This window comes from Dama dama, chromosome 9, assembly GCF_033118175.1.
Source record: "Dama dama isolate Ldn47 chromosome 9, ASM3311817v1, whole genome shotgun sequence".
NCBI classification, from domain to species: domain Eukaryota; kingdom Metazoa; phylum Chordata; class Mammalia; order Artiodactyla; family Cervidae; genus Dama; species Dama dama.
Window position 1 is genome coordinate 82,706,996 of NC_083689.1, and position 25,796 is coordinate 82,732,791.

At 39.1% G+C, this 25,796-nt stretch overlaps 2 protein-coding genes across 11 annotated transcripts in view; one reads left to right on the top strand and one right to left on the bottom strand.

Moving 5' to 3' along the window:
* Window positions 1–4,044: 4,044 nt before the first annotated feature.
* ZCCHC9 (zinc finger CCHC-type containing 9) lies at window positions 4,045–13,302 on the top strand. Of its 4 annotated transcripts, none has more exons than XM_061151943.1 (6): window positions 4,045–4,181; window positions 5,632–6,038; window positions 8,678–8,828; window positions 9,158–9,250; window positions 11,375–11,443; window positions 12,710–13,302. In XM_061151943.1, the coding sequence occupies exons 2-6, from the start codon at window positions 5,655–5,657 to the stop codon at window positions 12,826–12,828; spliced, it is 816 nt and encodes a 271-aa protein (XP_061007926.1). In that variant the 5' UTR covers window positions 4,045–4,181; window positions 5,632–5,654; the 3' UTR covers window positions 12,829–13,302. The 4 variants fall into 4 exon arrangements, with proteins under 4 accessions (XP_061007926.1, XP_061007924.1, XP_061007925.1 ...); XM_061151941.1 differs by having other exon boundaries at window positions 4,053–4,176; XM_061151942.1 differs by having other exon boundaries at window positions 4,063–4,267.
* ACOT12 (acyl-CoA thioesterase 12) overlaps window positions 9,178–25,796 on the bottom strand; it is a 52,073-nt gene continuing 35,454 nt past the window's right edge. For 6 of the 7 annotated variants that reach the window (XM_061151935.1, XM_061151937.1, XM_061151936.1 and 3 more), the window contains 3 exons: window positions 24,093–24,221; window positions 22,667–22,793; window positions 21,341–22,400 (listed from right to left, as the gene is read on the bottom strand). In XM_061151935.1, the coding sequence (XP_061007918.1) occupies window positions 22,251–22,400; window positions 22,667–22,793; window positions 24,093–24,221 (406 nt within the window). In that variant the 3' untranslated portion in view covers window positions 21,341–22,250. Of the gene's footprint in view, window positions 10,185–14,352; window positions 17,440–21,340; window positions 22,401–22,666; window positions 22,794–24,092; window positions 24,222–25,796 lie in introns of those variants that run through there. The other variant, XR_009694223.1, reaches the window with a different exon arrangement.

A 25,796-nucleotide genomic window follows, 5' to 3' on the forward strand; every position in this document is an offset into this window, starting at 1 on the left:
TTAAAATTCAGCACAATACTAAAGATGAGTTTTAGCTGAATGCACCCTCTAGTGGTTTACACTATGTGCAAGAACCTGGTGTCTACAAAAGAAAACCTCTCTATGAAATGTCAGGTTCTAGGTTGACATTTCCTGATGGCTCAGCAGGTAAAGAATCTGCCTGAAGTGCAGGAGACACAGGAGACGCGGGTTCAGTTCCTGGGTCAGGAAGATCCCCTGGAGAAGGAAATGGCAACCCGCTCCAGTATTCTTGCCTGGAGAATCCCATGGACAGAGGAGCCTGGAGGGCTACAGTCCATGCGGTTGCAAAGAGTCGGGCTTGACTAAGCACACAGGCCTGGCAGGTTGACATTTAGAGCCTGAAGACAGCCAGTTAAGAAAATGATGGTATAAACAGCACTCTCATACATCTTTTAGGCTTCCCTGGTGGCTCAGACAGTAAAGAATCTGCCTGCAATGCAGGAGACCTGGATTTGACCCCTAGGTTGGGAAGAGTCCCTGGAGAAGGGAATGGCTAATCAGTCCAGTATTCTTGCCTGGAGAGTCCCATGGACAGAGGAGCCTGGTGACAGTCCATGGGGTCACAAAGACTTGGACATGGCTGAGCGACTAAACATGAATGCTTTCATCTTTTAGGAGGCTTCTTCTCTTCTAGAGCTGGAGGAATTAAAGAAAAAAATTTTTTAAATGTTTACCCCCGTAAGACTTAGGATATTTGTGATATTTACCATATCAAATTCCAATATTCCTGTAGCATCAACATTAATCTTTCCTATTAAAATAGAGTAATTTTCTAGCTTACTTTACCAAGCATTGCAAAATACTTAGTCTTCATTTAGTTAACAAACCATAATGAGCATCAACTATGTACCAGGCAATGGGGATACAGCAAACAACTTATTACACAATTCACTATTAATTACGCATTTGAAAAGCACCATAAGGAAGTATATATATATATACTACTGTGAGTGTGTATTAGGAATTGATCTAGGTTGGAGAGAGGGACTTTGAAAGCCTTGCATGCATGCTCAGTCACTTCAGTCATGTATGACTCTTTTCGATCCAGTGGACTGTATTCTACCAGGCTCCTCTTCCATGGGTTTTGCCATGCAAGAATACTGGAAAGGGTTGCCATGCCCTCCTCCAAGGGATTTTCCCAACCCAAGGATCTTCCTGACCCAGGGAATTAAGTTCCCTGCATTGGCAGGGGGTTCTTTACCACTAGTGCCATCTGGAAAGCCCTTGGATGACTTACTTGAGAATAAAATATTTAAAGTCTTGAAGGGTGAATGGAAATTCATTGGAAGAATAAGAGGAGGAGTACCATACAAAGAGAACAGAATATAGATAAAGGCTTGGAGATAACAAGGTACATGTTAGACTCCTATCATAGAGCTCAAAGGAGAGGGGACTTGCACAGGGTGAGGCTAGAGAAGGGGCAGGGACTTAATATCTCTTTGAAGTGAAGTGAAGTGAAAGTCTCTCGGTCGTGTCCAGTTCTTTGCAACCCCACGGACTATACAGTTCATGGAATTCTCCAGGCCAGAATACTGGAGTGGGTAAGCTCTTCCCTCCTCCAAGGGATCTTCCCAAACCAGGGATCAAACCCAGGTCTCCTGCATTGCAGGCGGATTCTTTATCAGCTGAGCCACATGGAAGCCCAAGAATACTGGAGTGGGTAGCCTATCCCATCTCCAGGGGATCTTCCCAACCCAGGAATCAAACCGGGGTCTCCTGCATTGCAGGCAGATTCTTCACCAACTGAGCTATCAGGGAAGCATCTCCTTAAAGAGTTTGAATTTCATCTTAGAGAGTTTGAATTTCATCTTAAGAACAGTGGGAAACTACAGAAGGGTTTAAAGTGGGAGAGCAACAATCCAATTTACATTTCAAAAGTTTGCTTTGCTAAAGCATGGGAAATGGATTTGAGGGAGTGGAGCGAGAACAGATGCCCAGATCAGCTGCCACTGATTCAAGATAAAAGCTGGAACAAAGGAGGTAGCAGCAGTGATGATAAAAAAAAAAAAAAAGCTATTTAAGAGTTTAAGATGTGAACTGGATTGAGTGTGATGATGGGGATGGGCGCAGTTGTCCTGGTCAGCTGAGCAGATTGCCAATTTTCCCACCAAGTACAAACACTGGTGGTAGCCATTTGTTTTTTTGTGGGGAGGGAAGGGGGCTGTGGAGATAGTTGCTCAGGAGACTAAGGTTTCTCTCTTGAAGACAGACCTTCTTTGACTCCACATGGTGGTATTTCAGTTGAATGCTTAAATATCATTGTTTAGGACTATGAGGCACCAGCTCCACCCAGTAAAAAGTGAAAGTTCGTCACTCTGTCATGTCCAACTCTTTTTGACCCCATGAACAGTAGCCACCAGGGTCCTCTGTCCATGGAATTCTCCAGGCAAGAATACTGGAGTGGGTAGCCATCCCCTTCTCCAGGGGATATTCCCAAATCACGGATGGAACCCAGGTCTCTTGCACTGCTGGAAGCTTCCTTACTCTGAGCCACCTCCACCTAATAGGGTCCCAAATGTCCTTTATATATTGCTATCATAGTGATCCATTCCCACTGTGCTAAGTTTTACTTTACTGCTGCTTACGAAAACCTAATGTCCTGTGACTGCATGTCCTGATTTCAGGCACAAATCTCAGATTGGACCACTTTTGATCACAGGTGCCAGGTCCTGGTCCAATCAGCTGTGAGGAGTTAGTCACATGATATAAACATGGCTGCCAAAGGCCCACTCCTGGAGGTTGGGAATACTCAAGGTGTGGGAGAGGCCAGACATGCCAAAGGACACGTACTTCTCTATCACCCTGCTTATTTAATTTATATGCAGAGTACCTCATCCAAGATACCCAGCTAGATGAAGCACAAGCTGGAATCAAGATTGCCAGGAGAAATATTAATAACCTCAGATATGCAGATGACACCACTCTTACGGCAGAAAGCAAGAGTAATTAAAGAGCCTCTTGATGAAGGTGAAGCAGGAGAGTGAAAAAGCTGACTTAAAAGTCAACATTCAAAAAACGAAGATCATGGCATCTGGTCCCATCACTTCATGACAAATTGATGGAGAAACAATGGAAACAATGACAGATTTTATTTTCTTGGGCTCCAAAATCACTGCAGATGGTGACTGAAGCCATGAAATTATAAGACGTTTGCTCCTTGGAAGAAAAGTTATGACAGACCTAGACAGCATATTAACAAGCAGAGACATTACTTCGCCTACAAAGGTCTGTATAGTCAAAGCTATGATTTTCCCAGGAGTCATGTACCTATGTGAGAACTGGACAATAAAAAAGGCTGAGCACTTAAGAATTGATGCTTTTGAACTGTGGTGTTGGAGAAGAATCCTGAGAGTCCCTTGGACAGCAAGGAGCTCAGACCACTCAATCCTAAAGGGAATCAACCCTGACTATTCACTGGAAGGACTGGTGCTAAAGCTGAAGCTCCAATACTTTGGCCACCTGATACTAAGAGCTGACTCGCTGGAAAAGACCCTGATGCTGGGAAAGATTGAAGGCAGGAGGAGAAAGGGACGACAGAGGATGAGATGGCTGGATGGCATCACCTACTCAATGGTCATGAGTTTGAGCAAACTTCCGGAGATAGTCAAGGACAGGGACGCCTGGCATGCTGTAGTCCACGGGGTAGCAAAGAGTTAGACGCGACTGAACAACAACAAAGGAAAACGTTAAGTCCCTCTCGCCATCAATTCCAAGAAATGTTTGCCTAATTTTACGAATGAAGTCCAGTACAAAGAGCACTACTTAGGGAAGCCTTTTGGGCCTCTCCCATTGCCACGAATCCTCTCATTCGTCGCCCCCACTATGCCTTGCGTTCTGCACAGCACAGATCGTACACTCTTCATCTTCGTGTCCCCGGCGCCTAGCGCGTGCCCTTCAAACACTGCGCCCTCCACATTACTAATTAGCCACTTTCCCCAGTACCGACGTACACTGCAGCGCCAGACAGGGACGCCTCTGCTAGTGAGCCAATTGCTCGCCGGAAGTGACGCGCTGCAGGGTCGACGTGCTTCCGGTCTCGGGTGTCGTCGCCGCCGCCGCCGCCGCCGCTGCCGCAGGGGGAAGGGTTTCTCTTGCCTGCTAACTCTGCTGCTCTGGGGGATCCTTCTTGCGTGGCAAGAAGCTGCGCGTGAGAGAGTAAGGTGGTAGGATCTTCTCCTCGTTCCCTGGGACCCGGCGGGAGGGCGCAGGAACTGGCGACTAGGTCTCCGAGGGCCCCCAGTGCCAGGTGAGGCTGAAGCACCGCGCTTCGTGGCGGGCCCAGGCGGAGCGCTGGGATCTGTCTCAGCTGTAGGGCGCTAGCCGCTTGGGCCGGCGTGTCCATCCTCACTGGGGCCGGTCGGGCGGAATGGACGCGACCGACTGGATACTCAGAACTCCCCCAGTTCCTTGTTCTCAGGAGAAGGATCATCCATCTCCCCTTGAACGGCCCCATTCCCCACTGTGACAGCCACTGGATCTGCATCGACGAGTGTGCTTGTGTGGTGTAAAGTGGCGTGCAGAGTTCCACACCTGATTATTGGCTCCTTCCCACAGCTTGTGTTGAAGAGATGTTGTGGCCGAAGCTGAGGTTTTAACACTGGTTAGTGCAGGGGATGCTGCCCTAGAAGGGGGCGTGCTAATAGTCGGAAACGATGTGAAACAGCTGGGTTGGAAGTAGCTTATACTCTGATTACAGGAGACACAGACATAAAGAACAGACTTTTGGATACAGTAGGGGAAGAAGAAGGTGGGATGATTTGCGAGAATAGCATTTAAACATATACATTACCATATGTAAAATAAATAAGCAGTGGAAGCTTGCTGTATGAAGCAGGGAACCCAAAGCGGTACTGTGTGACAATCTAGAGGGGAGGGAGGGGTTGGGAGGTGGGAAGGAAGTTCAGGAGGGAGGGGACATATGTATACCTGTGATCTATTCATTTTGATGTATGGCAAAAACCATCACAACATTGTAAAGTAATTATCCTGTAATTAAAAATAAAATTAAAAAAAAAACAAGAGGAAGACTTGGTATTATCATGTGACTATAAACGAATATATTTTTGCTTATCAATCTTCCGGAAGGAGTTGTAATGACAACTCCATGCTTAAGGACAGGATTTGTGTATACTTACTAATTTGCTGTACAAATTATTTGTGATGAAATGGCAGATTGTGCAAAAAGATTGGAAGAAAGTAGACCTGGGCCTTGGAAATAGGCAAATAAACTAAGAAAACTGCAAAATTTGGGAAAAGTAACTTAATTTACTATTACCATGTGATTTCATTTTTGAAATAATTTGGTTTTTTGCTGAATTGTTTTCCAGTTTGAAGCAAGTATTTATATCTGTGTTTGTTTTTTAATTGTAGCTTTTTTTTTTTTTTTTTAATTGGAGTGGTAACTTCTCTGGCAAGGGCTAGATTTACATTGCAGGTAGGTCTATGCAGCATGTTATAGAATTAAATATATAGATCTCTAAGTTAAGTTAAAAAGTCTTCTAATAATTAACACTCAACATATGGACATTGTTGATATAGTGATATAGCATATATCTTTAGTTTTATTTTTTTCTTTGAAATGATGACTAACTGGCCATGCTTGTCTTAAAGATTGATACACCTCTGGAGAAGCTATGACCAGGTGGGCACGAGTCGCTACCACACAGAACAAAAGACCCTTTCCTGCAACATCATGGGAGGACATGAAGAAGGGGTCCTCTGAGGGACAAAGCCAGAATCTTCCAAAGAGTAAACAACTTGAAGCCAATAGGCTGTCCCTTAAAAATGATGCCCCCCAAGCAAAACACAAAAAGAATAAAAAGAAAAAGGAGTATTTAAATGAAGATGTGAATGGATTCATGGAATATTTAAGACAAAACTCACAGATGCTTCACAATGGTGAGGTGATAGCAAAAGACAGTCAGAAAGTAAGGGAAGAAATTGAAGTTGCTTTAAAGAAAGACAATCGCCGGGAAGGAAGACGATTAAAAAGACAAGCAGCAAAGAAAAATGCAATGGTAAGATTATCACTTCCATCACAATGTTATGTTGTATGGTTGGAAACTTATTCATACACGCACATACATATTTTAGCAGAGTGTGATTGTGGCTGTGTGCTAGACTTAGATGGCATCTTTTGAGGGCTAGTAGTAACTCTAGGATTTTTGTTTAGCACCTTGTATATGCTAGACACTTGGTGTAGTGATCAATTATCACAACAAAACAAAGACGGTGGCATTATTTCCATGTTTTGGGTAGAAAACACCAGTGTGCAGATAGGTTAATTATCTTGGTGAAAGCCTTTTAGCAACTAGCAGAGGAGAATTCAAACCCAAGAAAAGGTGTTAATATTTGAGTACTTAGATTAGTGGCTAGCACACTATATGTGTTATTAAATAAATGTGAACCTAAATGAACTGCTCACTCTATGCAGTCCAGCCAGAAAATAGAAAAAGATACTTAAACCCAGAGTCTGACTTTAAGACCTATGTTCTCACCCCTTCCAGTAGCCCTTTTTCAAATAGCCATTTTTTTTTTTTTTTTAAATATTTATTTATTCACGTATTTGGTTGCATTGGGTCTTAGTTGCGGCACATGAGCTTAGTTGCCTCACGGCATGTGGAATCTTCCTGCACCAGGGATTGAACCCATGTCCTTGCATTGCCAAGCAGATTCTTAACCCCTGGGCCACAGGGAAATCCCCAAATAGCCATTTTTTGAAAAAAGATCAAAGTAAGTGAGAAAGTTAAGTACAACAGGTTAGATATGTGTGGTTCCTGTTAGTTGGAAGGGATGTCCTTTTATCTTTATCCATGAAAAACTGTTGCACAGGAAGAAAATCTAATGTGTCACACTGGTTAGTAACAGAGTAACAGTAACAGAGCAGAGTAATAGAGCTAAAACTCCTTGAGACTCTCCCTGCTCATTGCTTCCCTCCTTCCCGTGTTACACTGAGAAGAATGCTGGAGACTGCATGTTTATTTCTGCATTCCCAAGACCTAGATTTTAAACTGTTTCAGACACAGGAAATGAAACACTGGTATAATTCTTTCCCTTCTCTAGCAAGGGATTCTTCTAGCAGGATAATGCATAAGAATCAAGATTTGTTGCTATTTTACAGTTTTATTTTTTAATAGACTTACTAAATGTAGAGCATTGTTTGCACCAATGTAGACTTGAAATGTTGCAGCTTCCATAAATGTGGCTTCTATTTGCAGGGTTATTTTTATACAGTGTCATATTTAAAGAGTCTTTCGTAAGATTCTTTTATAAGCTAATACTGATAAAATATTCCTTATGAATAAATTGGTATAGAAAAGACAGTCATTTCTATTTGGATCAAGATAGTCTTGTTTAAATTGTGTAGTTATTTTAAAGTATTTTAAAGTCAAGTTAATTTAACATGAAGATAATTTTAAGATAATTCTAGGACTTTCCTGGTGGTCCAGTGGTTAAGACTCCACGTATCAATGCAGGGGACCCCAGGTTTTGAGGTTTGATCCCTGATCAGGGAACTACATCCCACATGCCCAGCTAAAGATTCTGCAGGCTGCAAGGAAGATCGAAGATCTCGAGAGCTACAGTTAAGACCCAGCACAACCAAATACATAAATATTTTTTAAAAATTTAAAGATAATTTCTTTGACATAGGCAGTGTGATGAATTACATACATTTTGAAAAAGTTTAGTATTATGACTTTAAGAGAAAATTTATGTTTTTAATTAGGGGGAAAGACATTGTTTTTCAAAACAAAAAAAGGAGTTCTTTATAGTAAAGCATATGCTTTAATACTATAAGGCTTGTTGAGACCCTTCAATTCATTTTCTTACTTTTCTTAGTATCTCAGACTAAGCATTGGTTCTTAATTGTTAATTAAAAAACGATGAGCTATTTTATCCAAAAACTGTTTTCAGTTTAAATAAAATGTTTTAAATATCTACCATCTTTGATTATGACTGATACTCTTATTCATTGCAGCAAAAAAAATCCTCCAAATTGCTAGGTAGTATGTAAAGCAATGAAACTATTGTTCAATGTTATGGTGGAGGCAAATAATTCACTGTAGAATTATACCTTTAAAATGTGCATATATTCTAAAATGAAGCCTTTGTTTATAAATATTAAGGAACATGTATAAAAGATATAAAAATCGTAAAGTATAATTTTTGGTATGAAATATATCTTATGATTTGAATCACAACTTAAATGGAATCACTTGACTGAAATTCATTCTATTATGTGAACTTTAAAAAGTGACGGTATTAATTTTAAGTGCTAATTTTTATGGTCATTGCCTGTCTCCTCCAGAAAACTCAGTTTTTCTAGATACAGACATCCCCATTAATGAAGTGAAATGTAATAAGTCCATATTTGCTTAATTCATTTAAGCAATTACCTTCTACAGAGATTTAAACTTTGTCTCCTAGGCTGATAGATTTATGAATTGAGGGTTTTCAAAAGTACTGAAACCCTCTGATGAAAATGACGGTTTCTCGCAGTTTAGGAGAATGTGAAACACTTTTTTCTACAAATGAAATACTGAGAGTTCAAAAAACAGAACTAGACAACTTTAAAATGGGATTGTTTTCTTGATGACTAGAATTAATAAAGCCAGTGTAGTGTTGCAGTGTGGAAACTCATGTTTTGTTTTTTCAGGTATGTTTCCATTGTAGACAACCTGGCCATGGGATTGCAGATTGCCCTGCTGCCCTTGAGAATCAAGAAATGGGCACGGGAATTTGTTACAGGTGTGGATCCACAGAGCATGAAATAACCAAGTGCAAGGCTAAAGTAGACCCAGCTCTTGGTATGTTGTTGTTGTTATTGTTTTTCCTATCAAATTTTTTTATTTGGTTAATGAGCAAAGTGGCCAGTAAGGAACCAACTGGTTTTCTCATTGCTGACAGAGTTTGTTATGAATGTGTCACTTAATATTTTGAAATCAAATGTGATTGAACTTTAAATTAGGTAACAACAAATACGTTTTCTTCTCAGTGTTTTAAAATAATATGAATTACACTAGATAGATAGATAGATAGATATAGATAGAGATCTGTACCTATGTCAATATATATATATATATACACACACATCCATGTGTATATATAACTAAACAGGAACTGTTGATCATTACAGGTGAATTTCCTTTTGCAAAATGTTTTGTTTGTGGGGAAATGGGGCATCTGTCCAGATCTTGTCCTGATAATCCCAAAGGACTCTATGCTGATGGTGAGTACTGTTACTGTTGTATGTTGAAAATGGTGGTGAGTCATCATGCAGTTGTGATTTAATTTACATTTAAACAGTTTTTAAATAAATTCCTGAATAAGTGGCAAAATCTCTAGAATTTCATTATTTTTATCAAGCATTATCCTATGGCGACTTAGAGGTAAAGAATCCGCCTGCAGTAAAGGAGACGTGGGAAATGGGGTTCTATCCTTGGTTGGGAAGATCCCCTGGAGAAGGAAATTGCAACCCACTCCAGTATTCTTGCCTGGAGAATCCCCATGGACAGAGGAGCCTGGAGGCAGGCTCCAGTCCATGGGCTCACAAAGAGTCAGACACAACTGAGCAGCTGAGCACACATTCTGTGTACTAGACTTTGTGTAATTTAAGTTGATACATCAAATCAAACTGACCTCTATATTTCAAACTATTTGTACTTACTTCAGTATCAGTTGTGAGAATATGTTATAAATATCTACTTTTAGACCTAACAAGCAAAAAGATTATTTCTCAAACTAATATAAGATTTAAAAAATAGTGTGGTGAATTTAATCTCAGTGTAGCATAATATTTTGGGTAGAAGGGTTGGTACTCACTATTCTGGATTTTTGTTTTTCCTTAGTTTATTGTCTGGCATGGGCCATGTAACATTCTTACCTTTGGCACAGCTAATGTCTTAAGGTGCCCACAGTAAAGTCTGTGATGTTTAAGTCTTTAAGGAGGAGGTTGGCATCTGTTAATGTAAGTCATTTATTAATGTGATGCTGGTACCATTAGGTTCTAGACACTTCGTGTGTCATGTCCTGGGTTCCCTTGCAGAAGTCCAATGAAAAAGCATAGCTTTGGAGTTAACACCAGTTACAGTCTCAGAACTACCACTCATTAACTGTGGGACTTTGGCCAGGTTATTTAACTTCTCTCATCTCAGTTTCCTCACCTGTGAAATGGAGATGAGAAAATTTTACTTCATTGATTCTAAGATGCATTTTTTTTTCACATTTTAATATATCTGAACTCAATGTATCTTAATATTGGTGGGTGTTACATAATAGGCATTTTGTTTTTCCAGAAAGGAATGTAAAATAATGATATATCTTATAATCAGTGGTGTCTTAGATTTGATGAATTATGATATTTTACCGTAAAGAGTTATGAGGATTACAATAATTATTAAAGTGCCTCCTCTGTTTCACTGTTGCATCTACAGCAGTAAAGTCTTGGACCTGAAAGATGCTCAGAAGTGTCTTTCAGTTTTGAACTTAATAAACAGGCCATATAATATGACTAGTGAGCAAAGAAGCCTTTGTATGGTGAACCAAAATGACTAGATATAAAAAGTGTGGCAAGGGGAGTAAGTCATAGAAAAGGGTGAGTTGATCCAAGTTTATACCCTGTGAAGGTCATTTTTCTGAGTAAGTCATTTAATATTATGAACATGATCATGATAATGCTTGACCATTAAGCAATAGTGTTTGACTATTCAGTGAAAGATTCATTTTAGAAAAACTCATTTTAGGACTGTGTTGTAATTCACAGTCCTGGAATGTTGCTTAAAGTAGGCAAATAGGCATTTTTACTAGAGTTTGGATGCCTGGCAGATAAAGGCACTGATATAAAAGTTAATTTCATTCCTTTTGTAACTACTCACCCCCATCTGACTTGTATAGCAGGGCAGTGGTTTGTATCCTTTTTTGAGGGGAGAGGGCATTGATCATTAAAGAATCTGATTAAAAACTGTGGACATTCTCCTCAAAAAATGCATCTGCACGCAAATTTTTCAGAGTTCACGAGCCCATGCGTTTTTAACTGTGGTTTAAGACCCAGGCTTCCAGGCAATGGCTCCTGGACACTCCAGAGAACAAGTACCTTCCATCATATCTCACTTCTCTTTCCCACATCTCCCTTGAAGGTCAGGGGCAAGAAATGGTGGGTTGATAATAGTTTAGTGCTCTATGAGCTTAAGAGGAATGGAGAATAGATTTATTAATAGGAATAAGTTGTTCCTGGCTTCAGCTACTTTTGCATCTAAAAAGGTTATGAGGATCAAATAAGATATGAAAGTGCTTTGAAACATTAAGTATCCTATGTAAGTATCAGAGGTTTTCAGTGACTCTGTTCTTTTTATAGGTGGTGGCTGCAGACTTTGTGGCTCTGTGGAACATTTGAAGAAAGATTGTCCCGAAAGTCAGAATTCAGGTGAGATCTCTGGGCCTTCTTTAGAAGGGGTGAGATTGAATATTCCTCTGTGTTTTTGTTGAATTTTTGTTATTAACAACTCCCTGAGGTACAACTGGTTTTAAGGCTGTCTGGTTTCCTGTTACAGTGATGACTTCATCATTTCTTTATCAGCAGTACTAAGTGAGCATTAGCTGCTGTTCTCGGGTGGGAAAAAAAATGATCAGTAAGCCCCAGAGGACCCTGATTTTATAAAGCATCTTATTCATAAATATTTACATTTGCTAACTTATGTGTTTAATAATACAGTCAATTATGTTACTTAAAAATATTAATTTGCTAAGAAAATAAGAAATATGAGAATAAGTTGCAGTATTGTTATGATTGAGAATCCTCATGTAGGTTCTGAAGTCAGAAGGATTCCAAGTTGGTTGCAAAAACTTCCAGAAATATTTAAATTGTGTAATCCACATAGTATCTGGCCAGTTTATATTTTCTTCCTAACAAATACTCCCCTTGGTCATCTAAAACTTCATAAATGTTTAACAAACCTAAAACAGATATTGGGGGATGTGGAGATCATTGTTACATTAGTTTGCCTAGATTAGAATGGTGACAATCTGTATGAAAGGAGGTAAGACAGTAGGATAGCCCAGAAGTGCTTCTTGGAGAAAAAGCACATTTCTTTCTATATCAAATGGTCATAGTACTATTCAAATAAGTCTGCCCATTCTTTCTTCCTACCCCTGGCATTTGAATTTGAAAACCAAGAGTTCTTGTTTAGAGTCTTGTCTAGAAGAAGATAGTCTTTACTACATTGTAGGCAGTGAGATTGAAATGAGAAGTGGAATTTGAATTCTCCCTCCTGGGAGGATTGCCACTTCCCAAATGACAAGACTGACAAGCAGATGTTGTATAATTTCACAGGTGGAATCTTGTGCATTTAAAACTGATGCTTCATAAGTCTTGCTGTTTACAGTCTCTTGGAATTCATTGACTCTATAATGATGAACTCTGGGAAAGAATGAAAGAGCTCTCTCATCAACTTGTGCATTGCAAAGCAGTTGCTGCATTTCCCTAATTGGGATGACAAATTGCCCATGTACTCTGAAATCAAGGGTTATAATCAATTACGGAATTGCTCACTTTGCTTTAGTGATGGACTCTTCTCTCTTTGTGATTATGCATGTCAAAACTAGTTCCTTTGCTAAACCAGTACCAATCAATCTAGGTGGGTGTATTTGATCACTGTCTTTCTTACATTTTGAGTTTTCTGTGTCTTTACAGATCGAATGGTCACAGTTGGTCGCTGGGCAAAGGGAATGAGTGCAGACTATGAAGAAATTTTGGATGTGCCTAAACCACAAAAACCCAAAACAAAAATACCTAAAGTTGTTAATTTTTGATGATTAGTACTGTTGTTTGTTCAACATTCTGAACTGGGCCTGCTTCACAAGTTGGAGCTGGACTGTCCCTTGGAGGCCTGTGTTATAGATATCAGTATAATTTAGTTGTGGTCAAACCAGTTCCTGAGTTCTGTCCATCAAGGGGCACTTCTCACATTGCTTATAGAAGATCACCGAAAAAAAGTATAAGATGTTTAAAATGGATTTTCTAAAAGAATATATTTTTGACCGATAGAACTTAGGTGTAACTAAGTGATTATATACCTGATTGTAACAATCATTTTTTTCTTCAAAACAAAATTATGCATTAATATGAACTATCCCTAAACATAGGGTAACTGCTTTGCATTTGGAAATGAATTTGTGGCCCTGTTGTTGGTTCAAAGTATCAGTTTATCATTATGTTAGAAATTTATTTATAATTGCCACAAAATGTATTTTTAAAATATTAAATAAAAATTCATTTGCTATTTACCTAGTTTTCTGAATACCTAATTTTGGATTGAATGAACCTTGGTAATGTCCATGTAACAATGTCTTTGAAAACATGATCTTTTATGAATCCTAGATGAGATTAACTTTGATTAATGTTTGTTTTAGTTTTGGCATAAAGATTTACAAACTATTGAGGTTAAAATAGAAGAGTACCTCAGCTTAATAGCAGCTCGCTCTTTGCCCCTGATTTTCAAGAGAGATATTCCAGCCGAAATTCAGTTTGGGATATTTAACCAGAATGGTGATGGCGTGTAACAGACTGTCTATCAAACTTAATAGCATTTTGTTCACATGTTTTAGATGAGTCAGGGTGAGATTCAGGCATCATCATAATAGAGTTAGAACACTAATCAGAGACCCATTAGCTTCTTTGTTTGATTTGATGAATACATGCATACTTAATACATATATTTCACAAGGCTTAAGGCTCCCACTGTACTGTATAATGGAATGAATTCGTTGGATTGTGTGTTTCATTTGGAATTTTACCTGATTGGATGCATTTGTAACAAAAGGAAACAGCTGTGATTAGTTACTGATGTTTTCAAAAGCAAAATATTTACCAAATAAGAAAAGGAACACTTTTCTGTTTTAATGTCTGTACATCTCAACATTTCTAATCTTAATAAGAGCTGTTCTTTTTTTTTTTCAGCGACAGAGGAAAACATAACACAATTTGACTCAGCATACCAGAGTTTAAGGAAATGAGTCTCATTTCAAAGGAATACCACAAGCCATGCAGCTGGAAAAGGATAGCAGTGCTGTCCTAGTCCTTCAGCCTGAACACACCCAGATTTATCTCACCTATCCTATCTGGAGCAAAAGGCTCTGGAAAGTCAAAAACCCGTCAGCTGCAAGCTAAGTCTGATGTTTTTTATATAGACGTTAATGCAGGGATGTCCGTTTTGTCTTCCTTGCAGTTACTGTGTTTCTACTTTAAGGATCTATCTATAGTGAAATTAGAAATACATTTCAGGTGCCCAATATAATGTTGGGAAAGTATGTGGACACTTTTTTAAAGGAACTCACCAGAGATGGAAATTCTGATGTCCTAAGAGATTGCAGGTTGCTTACTGTTGGTTATTTTCTTAACAGCGAATGCTGAATGAGGAAGGCACACAAATACTTTTTCATTATAGATTTCCTAAGGACAAGGACCTACTACATTCTTGGTACTCTTTCAGGCACTTGAGATTGTGGCAGTGAATAAGACAGATAAGGCCACATGCATTCTGCTGAGGCTGAAGAAAGGAAGGCAGATTTAGGCACAAAAAATGCATATCGGAACTATCAGTAAAAATAATATCAGAATGTCAATATTTATAACATTTTATAAATATTTTGTTGAATTCCCTAAGACTTAGTTGTTAGCACTCTTCTTCCTTCTAGTCCTTTGGAAATGTCATCTCTTTTTACAAGCTCATCTTTCACTTCTCAGGGGCTGACTCCTGAATCTATGTCTAGCCCTAAGATCCTTGGTTTTAGTTCTGTGTGCTCACCAGCCTGCTGGACATCCTTAATTGGATGTTGCACTAACACCCCAAACTCACAGTAGCTTTAAATCAAATCACTTCCGCTGAGGGGAAAATGAACAAATTTCCTTTCTTGTCTCCATTTTATCTAGTACAGTTATATTCCAAGCCTACAGGCTTGAATCTCAAGTTATTCTTTTCTTGTCATTCCCTCACCACACCCCAAATTCGACCCGCTCTGACTTTCTTCAGGCCTCTACTTGGCAGTCTGCATAGTAAAGAGTCTTATGACTAGTCTTATAGGAAATAGCCTTTTCCTCATACCAGTAACTTCTCATTCTCTTACTCTAAAATTTCTCCATAATTTAAGTCCCTGCCTAACATTATTTGTCCCCTCTCCACTGGATTATAGGTTACATGAGGGCAGGAATTTTGAGTCTTACTCACTATACTCAGAAGTACTTGGTGCATACAAAGCATTCACGCTTGTTGAATGAACGAATGAGTTAAATGAATATGTGACAGAATTAGACTTAACAGAGAGATGACACATGTGGCTGGACAGCTACTTTAGATTGGAAAATCAAGGGAAGGCCTCTGAGGGGAAGACTTGTAAGCTGAAATCTGGATGACAAGAGAATCTGTTATGAAGATAAGGAAAAAGAATATTTAGGGACAGAAAATAGTCAAAGCCGTGAGCTTGCCCTATTTGAGGGTCAAAAAGATGTGATCTTTTTGACTGACTTCCTTCACTTAGTATAATGTTTTGAAGTTTCATCCATAATATTCCATTGGTACGTAGGTATACAGGGAAGTATTAGAAGCCTTGGATATCTTGATGTGAGATATTAAGTAAGGGCAATGATACTGAGGGAGGAGGCTGCTTGGTGTAGTTGAAAAATAGCAGAGGCCAGTGTGGTTGGAAAAGAGTTGGGGATAAGGTAGTGAAGATCAGATAGTTAACAGGGGTCACATCTTGCAGACTACCAGTTTCTGTCACATAACCACCACAAACTCAGAAGCATATGGTAACTGTTTATTTAGCTCATGCCTGTGAGTCAGATCTAGGCTGGGCTTATCTGGACAGCCCTACTAATCTCAGTGGGGCTTGCTTACATCCACAAGAAGTCTGGTTTGGGGTCAGCTGATCTAAACTAGGCTTAGATGAAGCAGCTCTATTGCTTGTATCTCTCTTCCTTTTCCTGGGACCAGCAGACTAGTCCTAACTTTTTCTCATGACAGAGATGTAAGAGGGCAGGTCCACTTGCAAAAACATCTTCAAGCCTTTGATTGATTGCATCATGTCTGTTGATGTCACATGATTAAGCTCAGAGACAAGAGGTGTAATAGTGCACTCTGTTGGCAGAGGTGGGGATGGTAGCAAGGGAGTGAATATTTTTGAAAAATAATTGAATGTACCACATCATACCCCAGACTGTTATAAAGCTTTGGCTTTTACTCTGTGATATGCAGAATTATTTACAGGTTTGAGAAGAAATGTGACATGATCTGACTGCTGAGTTGAGAGTGAAGGGAGAAGTAGGAATAGAAACAGGTTATATTTCAGATGATAGAAGATGATGTTTTGAATTAGGGTTATAGAGTTGATTAGAAGGAATCAGGTTTGATTATATTTTTCACACAGAGCTGATAAGCTTTCCTGAAGGAAGGATTTATGAAGGGAAAGGTGGCAGAAATAAGGGGTCTGTTTTGGAAGTGTTGACTTTGAGATGACTATTATCTTAGTGGAAATGTCAACTAAGAAGTTAGATATACAGATGTGGAGTTCAGGAGTGTTTAGGGCTTGAGACGTAGAGTTGGGAGTTATTGGCAAGTAGATATCTTTTAAGACCCAAAGACTGGGTGGACTCCATGAGGAATAGCGATAGAGGAGAAGAGACCAAGATGGAGCCCTGGGTGGTCTAGTATTTAGAGGTCTGGTGGAGGAGGAAGAACCATGAGAGGAGGCTTTAAAGTGTGACTGGTGATATAGGAGGAAATCCGAGTGACATCATGGAAGCCAAGTGGAGAAAATGATGCAAAAAGAAGGAACTAGTCAGTTTTGTTGATGCCATTAGTTGTGGCAATGAGTGGTCTGTGGAGTAGTGGAGGGAGAAGTATAATTCATTGAATGAAATAAGGGTATGAAGGTTACATTTATAGATAATTGGAGTAGAGATGGGTAGCCTTTAGGAAATAGGATCAGATGAAGTATTGTTTTGCTTTATTTTATTTTAAGATAAGAGATGATAGTCATTATGATAATAATCCAGGAAAGACTTCTGAAATAGAGAAAAAAAAGAATTGGAGTGACGCCTTGGAGAAGGTTAGAGAAATAGTTCTTTGCTAGGGGTTGTTGTTTAGTTGCTAAGTCATGTCTGACTCTTTGTGACCCCATGGGCTGCAGCATGCCAGGCTTCCCTGTCCTTCATCATCTCCCAGAGTTTGTTCAAACTAATGTCCATTGAGTCGGTGATGCCATCCAACCATCTCATTCTCTGTCATCCCCTTCTCCTCCTGCCTTCAATCTTGCCCAGCATCGGAGTCTTCCAATGAGTCAGGTGGCCATCTGGTGGCTAAAATATTGGAGCTTCAGCATCAGTCCGTCCAGTGAATATTCAGGGTTGATTTCCTTTAGGATTGACTGGGGGTAGAGATGTTTTATTATGATAGGAGGGATGGCAAAGAATGGAAGGTGCCTAGAGGGGGAAATGAGATGGCTCCTGGCTAAGAGTTTGTATTTTACTCAGTGAAGTATTTTCTAAAGTTTATTAACTGAGGAAGAGTAAGGCACGTGGAAAACGTGAAGGCAGTGTGAAACAGCAAGCATATAGGAAATGTCGTAGGTTATCAGAGCCCTTTTGAAATTTGTGGTCATAAATCTCAAGTGAGACCAGTCCACGGTTTTCAGGTGCTCAGTGCAGGGTTGAGGTTTTACAAATACTTTAATTCAACCACAGTTTTGAATTTGCCAGGCAAGTCAAATGAAAGGAAAAGGGACAGGGAGTGACATTAATGATAACCATGGACCCTAAGCCAGATAAGGAAAGAAGGGAGGACATGGAGAGGGATAATGAGCTGTGGGAATGATAGAAATATTAATTTTGAACCTGTTTTCAAGTGTCCCTAAAAATGTCACAAAATGAGGAAGGAAAAGATAGCATCAGATGTGCAATTTTTATATGGTACTTTATATACTTGCAAGTGTACAATGAGAGGCATTTTATAATATTTCTGACTTTTGGGCTTCCCTTGTAGCTCAGCTGGTAAAGAATCTGCTTGCAATGCGGGGGACCCAGGTTCTGTCCCTGGGTTGGGAATATCCCCTTGGAGAAGGGGAAGGCAACCCACTCCAGTATTCTGGCCTGGAGAATTGCACGGACTGTATAGTCCATGGGGTGGCAAAAAGTCAGAAACAACTGAGCAACTTTCACTTTTTCTTTTCTGACTTTTGGAGGTGGGTTACTATCAAGAATTATGAAGGGTCTGAGATTATTCATCTAGTCTGTTACGGTTTCATGGATGTCAATAGAAGGCATGAGAATCCTGGTTCAGAGACAAAGGACATTATTACTCATGACACAGCAAACAGCATATCATGAGTATCAACTTATTTGTGTTGCTTCCATTTTCCCTTAGTCCCCAGGGTGATATGATGGGCCACAGCTGGATGCTGTGGGCATGATGGGGTTGTGTCACAGCTGATGAACACAGGACCAGCACTCTGAGCAAGTGACAAAAATTGTAGCACACAGCACACAAGCCAGTCTTCCTGTACCCTGAAAGTGAGGCGTTACACTGAAGTTAGGCTGTGGTCACCATGACCTACTGAATTGCCTGTGGGACTAGCATATTGCCAATAGATGAGTCTTGCAGTTTGGCACACCCAGCAAGAATATGCAGGACCCCTCTGGGCCCATGGTGAATTGCCTGATCCAGTAGTTACACTACTTTCAAATGGGTAAAATGAATCATGAGCAAACTTCATGGTTTACGTTTTAATAATTTATTCCAAACCATTAAAGTTATTCCTTAACATATACATTTTCAACACATATTTTCAAAACTGCTCCTACAAATAGACCAATAAAAATTTCCAAGGTTTGAAATGTGCAATAAAAAAATATGAATAAAACCACATGGTGGGTATATATAAGAATACACTGGATTTCTTTTGATTTTTATTAAAATTATTATTTCCTAGTGGTATTTGCATATAAGGGTAGATATATTCTAAAGTATACAGATCAGTTTTCACATTTTTTTCCTCTAGAATTCTTTAAAAATATGGTAGAAAAACTGAATATAGATCAGAAACTCTGTAGCATTAAAACCAGGAAGAATTAATAGGAAAGAGTTTCCTTTCTTAATCAAAAAGCTTTCAGTCCTGTTAGAAGCACTTGAAAACCCTTACCATCAAGAAGGGCATGAAATCTCAAGTGTTCCTGGAGGATATTTTAGCACTCCAAAGGAGAAAGTGAGCCTGACTACATTTTTATGTTCCCTCTGTCCTTCGTCTCCAGGGGCTTGAGGATGGCTGCTGATGAACCAGCTTCACTGCTTACCCTTGGATCAATCATGTTTGTTTAAAGCCAGGGCACCAAAGAAAGCCGAGGAAGACTGTACTCAAGTCATCTGTTTTTAATTACCTTTCATTCTATTCCAGCCTCTTCAGCATCTGCTTTCCCTGGAATGTGCCAGAAACATTCCCATCTCAAAGACTTTGCATGGACCAGGCATTCTACAGGACACATGCTACAGCCAGAAATCCTCATGGTTCAGTCCCTCTCTGCCTCCAGGTCTTCACTCAAATGTCCTGCAGTAAAGCCTACTCTGACCACCCTATTTTTTTTTTTTTTTCTTAATGTTTTCTTTATTATTCCTAAACAATCTATCAAGCCATCAATAACCAAAGCCCAAATCCTGGATGTATATATTTCTGTATTCGTTATATAGAATATTTACTATCTTTCAGTGTGAAACACCCACCCCATACACACCTCCCTGTTGTTTAAATGTCATGTCCCATGGCCAGAAAAATATTATTAAATTTTACATCTTTAACTTGCAGTGGTCCTATGGAGTAGATGGGAAGCTTTGGACCTCTGACCCCCTAGTCCACATTCCTGCATTCCCAGGTATGAGGGCAATACCTGGAACCCCCCACCAGGCCCCTCCAGCCCTGGCCCAGCTGGAGTGGGGGTGGCAGAGGTAAGGAGGGTGGGGGAGGCTCTGCAGCCCCACTTGCCAAGGACACACACAGTGGGGCTGGGGGACCCCTGCCTCTGCACTGAGCCACAAGTGCTGGCCTCTCAGCCCCAGGGAAGGGAGGCCAGCAGCTGTAGAAGCATTTTCCTACTGCTTCTGGCAAGTGACCACCCTGTTTAAAATATGAACAGCTACCTCCGACACCTCCCCACATGCACATCGTTTACCCTGCTTTATTTTTCCATTTAACAGTTATCTCCTGAAAAGTAAAGTGAAAGTGTTAGTTGCTCAGTCGTGTCTGACTCTTTGTGATGCCATGGACCACCAGGCTCCTTTGTCCATGGAATTCTCCAGGCAAGAATACTGGAGTGGGTTGCCATTCCCTTCTCCAGGGCTTCTTCACAACCTAGGGATCAAACCCAGGTTTCCTGCATTACAGGAAGATTCTTTACCATCTGAGCCACCAAATATCCTATATTATTTATTTACTTTATCGTAATGTGGTCAGTACCCTTCTGTTTCTTGGTGAACCCAGAGTGCCTAAAAGTGTCTCATACAGAGTAGGTTCTTAATATTTATTGAATGAGTGAAAGAGCGAGCAAACAAATTTCCATTAAAAAAGGAAATATAAACCTGAGGGCTGTTGTTGAATTTTACAGTAGGAATGCCTTAGTCAGTTGTGTCATGGTTTCAGGCAATAGATTTTAAACTTTTTGAGATCCCCTAGGTAGAACCTGAATGCATTGCTGTCTTTTCCAGTGTCATTTCCTTTTAAAGAATCTTTAGTCCAGTAGTCTGAAAGTGAGCAGTTCAGATTAGGCCATGATGACCTGATAATGTCATGTGACTAATAATATTAAAATGAGGCTAGTGTAGCTGATGTTTAAATTTTATTTAAAAATTTAATTAATTTAAATGGTCTCATGTGGTTAGTGGACATATTGGACAGCACTGGTATGGACTATGCCTGTGTTATAAGTTTAGAGTGGGCAACATCTTTGTGTCTAAAAATCCAGCCACAGTTACTCTATTCTTTCATTCAGAAAAAAGTTTCAAAAAAAAAAAAATACAAATTCAGAGATGTACGAAAGACAAAAGTTAAAAGCATTTCAGTTGTAGAAGAGGGCTGAAATTTTAGCATACAAAACTTTAGTGTACTGTAACTGTCTTTACTGCTCATTTTTTAGCCTTTTTTAAAATCTAAAAATATTCTAAAAAAATCTGCTTTTGGAATGTAATGTATAAGCATTTAAATCTGCCTGTCCATTCTTCTTATTGTATTTAAATGTTAATTCATAAGATTGGGACATAGTCCAAAATTCATAAAAATGATAACCTGTTGGCACAGATTAATAAAAATAATTACAACCAGGTCTGGACAGAGGTAAAGATTTGACAAACTAAAGCAAGATGTATCTAATCTCTTAAGTGCTCTAAACTCTAATGGAGAAGTCCTTCAAATTTTAGAAGTTGTCCCGTAGAGGATGTTAACTTGATGTATGCTGATTTGTCTTATCAGTCAAGACAAATCACAGAGTAAAATAATAAATGTAAAGTCTGGGGAATAAAGTTCTAATGTAGTGATTATGAAAGAAGACCTCAGTTCATTCTTTCTCTACAATATCACATTTTGCAGGTACTTTGTGAGTGTATATAGCAATAGATACTAAATGGGTCAGCTACCTTGATATATGTTAAATGACACCAGGAAAGTAGTTCCTATTACTAAAATTGATTGGATTCCATTATGTTTTAATGTCTTCCTAATTTAAAGCTCTAAAACATGTAATACATCTTGTCAGGTGCTCCTGTCACACTGATACCTGCTATACATGGAACAACCCCATACTATTAATCACCTAGCCAGCGTATTATTTCTGATTTTATAAAAAGTTTTATAAAATTTCAAACAGAATGTTTCACCTCTCTAGCCTAAAAATGTTTTGATTATTTTAACCAAAGTTTCACCATTTTATAGAACACACAATATTGATTATGAGAAATTTTTCACTGCCTGTGCCCCTGGAAGGTAGCAGAGCCACAGATGATCTAAAACAGAGTCTTAAAGCTCTTTTAATATTAACCCAAATCACTGATTATTTGACTTGGGATGCATTTTGTTTTTTAACCTCTTCGCAACTGCATTTTTCTTAGACTGATATGAGATTATTTGTGGCTGAGAAGCTTGTCAAGTGTCAGGACTAAGGGAGTTTGGAATTGCAAGTGGGAAATAAAATGACAGATAATTTAAAGTATGCTTATCAACCCATCATCATTAGCGCTCTCTATGAACTGTATACAGGAGGCTGCTGTCTCTTCAATGGATTTTGACCAGCCACCAAGGTTTCCAGCAAAGTAAGGAAGGATGCTAGCAGAAATCTGGTTAAAGTAAGATACCTGTTTCAAGAAAACAAAGTGAAACAAAACAGTATTTTAATTTCTTATTCATTGAAGCTTTTTCAAGCAAGGATCTCAATATTGTTGGTGTAGGGGAGGCTATGACCCCAACCCCTTGGAAATGGATCTGAAAGGATGACCTGAAGATTCCCTGGTGGGTGCGGGTGGACACACATTACAGAATTACAGTTAATTTAGTAAATCCAGGTAAATGGTTTCTCTGTATATGTAGGAGAAAATTAATGTGCATGTTTCATTGAACTTACGGTACATGAACTGCTATCAGAAGCATGGATGAGAAATCCGGCACATATGATTTCACTTCTGACATACTGTGGAGAAGGTGGGACTGACGGCAGAATAACCGACCTCACTGCCACCACGTAAGTGTGACTGAAAGATAAAAGGACAGTTTCTAAGTTCCTGAGAGAAATGAACAGTGAATGAAATAGTAAATGGTGAAGAAAAGTAAATTCCTACAGTTAATGCAACTCGTTTATATAGTAGAAGTAAAACTATGAAGACCCAGATATTTTACATGAGTGATATGCATAAAAAACATTCTCTATGGCTACATTCAAGTATAGGAAATAGTAATAAGGGCCATAGATATTTTCTGCCTAAAACTTATGTATGCTTTGCATAACTGCAGAGCTGTAGTCAGACTCCAAACTTGTGTGTGTGTATGCTCTAATGGGTTGTTATTTCCGTCTCTTCCACTTTTTTAATGGAAAAAATAATACCATTGTATTAAAGAACCTTCAAACAATCGGAACCCTGTACATTAGAAAACAGAAGTCATCCTTCAGTCTACCGTAACCACAGTATATTCCTATCCTAGAGATGATCACCAATAAAATTAACATTCTACTGTGACCCTCCAGATCTTTTTATAAATAACATTTATGTAAGCAAATGGACATATTCAGATTTTTACATAAATATAATCATTTTATAAGTATTGGTCTATAATTTGATTTTTCATGTAGTGATAAATCTTTAGAGGTGTTTCCTGTATCAATACCTCTATAACTACTTCATCCTTTTTAATGTTGGTATAGTATTCTGGTATAGTATGGTTCTACTATAATTTATAAGATAGAGCTTCAGTTTATTTCTAAAATTTTTGCCATAGTAGGTGATAATACACTGAACATCTGTGTGCATTAATCCCATCTGGGAGGGATTTTTCTATAGGCCATTTTTGACATCAGAAATATTGCTGACCAGTCTTGGGACCCTTCCCTTTAGAACCTTTTCTCTGAGAAGTCCAGTGCCCACGGAGAAGCCTTGAACAGACACACCGACTGAAAGCTAGCCATTTTGGGTACATAGCACAGTAAAGCCTTTGTAAATTCTGAACCAAAACCAACTCCTAGTGTTTTATTTGGCTCTCATGGCATTTTTACCAGTAATAGAAGGCTTCAAAGATTGGCTAAATATCAGTTTTACATGTGCATAGAATAAAAGGAAAGTGAACTGCTTTAGGAGTCTTGCATGATGCTTTGCACATGGCTGGCATGTAATAGTTTTTTTTAATGATAAGTAAAGCCTCATCTAGTAAAAAATAATATGAACATCATTCAAGACCAGAAATGCTTACTCCATTGACTTTCTTATTTTCATATCAACTTTTTCTTTCTACTTTATACTATAAGACCTTGCTATAACACTTGAGTTACACATACTCACCCATCTTCGAGTGGCCTTCTTCGTGAAACAAGTACTACCAAGTCTTTGGGTTTGTCATTATTCACCACAGAACAAGTGATATAATATATCTGATCATCTTCACTTATGCAGTCTATGACTTCACAGGATCTATGTAAACAGAACAGTGACAGAAAGTCTACACTTTTCTACCTGGTAGAATAAGGCATGCCTTTCTTTTGTTTGTTTGCATAACTTCATTATTGGTGTCCATATGCACCCTTTTGTTCACATAACCAACTCCCCAAAGCCAGCATCATTTCTTAAAGTCTATCTTTAGAGTTGTTTGGCCAGGAGGAATAATTCTGCCTGTGATGAAGAGAATGCTGGCCATCTAAGGTCACTGCCTTCAACATTGCAGAGAAAGGTACTTTTCTTTTTTCCACAAAATTATTTTTCTCTAGGATCAAGTAATATTTTAAAGACTAGCAAACTTTATGGACAGTCCTTTGTGGACTCTGAGGTAAAGGAATATTGGGAAAGAGCACTAAGCTTAGAGCCAAACAACTTGCCTTTGAGTCCCAGAGTAGCTATGTTTTATTAGGCAAGTCACTTTTTTTTCATCCATAAAATGTAGATTATAATAACCTATGGTGTATTATATAGGTAATATGTAGACAATAATACCTAAGGGCTTAGGATCAAATGAAAATACCTGGCATAGTACCTGAATCAGATAGATGTAGAAAAAAAGTTAATGGAATTAGAATTCATTCATTCATTCCTCTATTCACTCACCTGGAATGTCCGGTGATGTAGAAAATAGTGGAGAGAAACATTTGAAAAGAGCAGCAAAGGTTAGGCATTATTCTTGCTAAAAGCCTTGTACTCATATCTGCAAATACTGATGCAAGAAAATTGTGAAGTGTTTCCTCTTCTCATGAAGTGTTTACTAATGATAACATTAACCAAGATGCATCCTTCTGGCATCTATGTAAATATAACACATAAGCCTAGAGTTGTTTCACTTTAGAAGTATTAAATTGTCTATTACAGGCTGTTAATCATAGTGAGATTTGGACATTTAAGAGATGAAATTCTACCTCATCCAAATTAGGAAGTAAATGGTATTAATAATGCTGAATATAATAGGAAGCCCATCTTACCAGTTGTTTCCTTAAAGCAAGGTGTCCCTGAGGCCTGAGCCCTGCAACCTAGGAGCTGGAACTCCTTGGAGAAGGGAGTGTCACCCTGACAGTACAGTTGAGCAGGTACACAGACGTGCATTCCAGGAAAGGAGGGGGAGTGGAGAAGGGTGGACTAGGGGTGTGGGAGACAGGAAGTAACAGAAGAGATGTAGGCTGACAGACAGGGAGGGCAGGAAGGAGGCTGCTCACAGCTGCTTCTCCCAGCGTCTCACCAGGGAGTGCTGTTTCACAGAAGAAGGGCTACCAAGTAAAGCTCAAGAGTGCGAAGTACAATTTGATAATCACTTCCTCAGGAGTAGTGAGACTATGTCTTAAAGTCAGAGCTTGATGGACCTGGATTCCAAATGAGGTCCCATTGCTTTACTGCCTGTGTAGTCTTGGTGAGTCTTGGGACATCTCTCTTGTTAAATGGGAATAATATCAACCTTGAAGAGTTACTGGTAGGATTACAATAGATGTGGGTAAAGCATGTCGAGTCCATATAGATGAAAACTAGATGATTAGAATAGTTTTTGTGCCTCTCCAACAGCTCCTGATA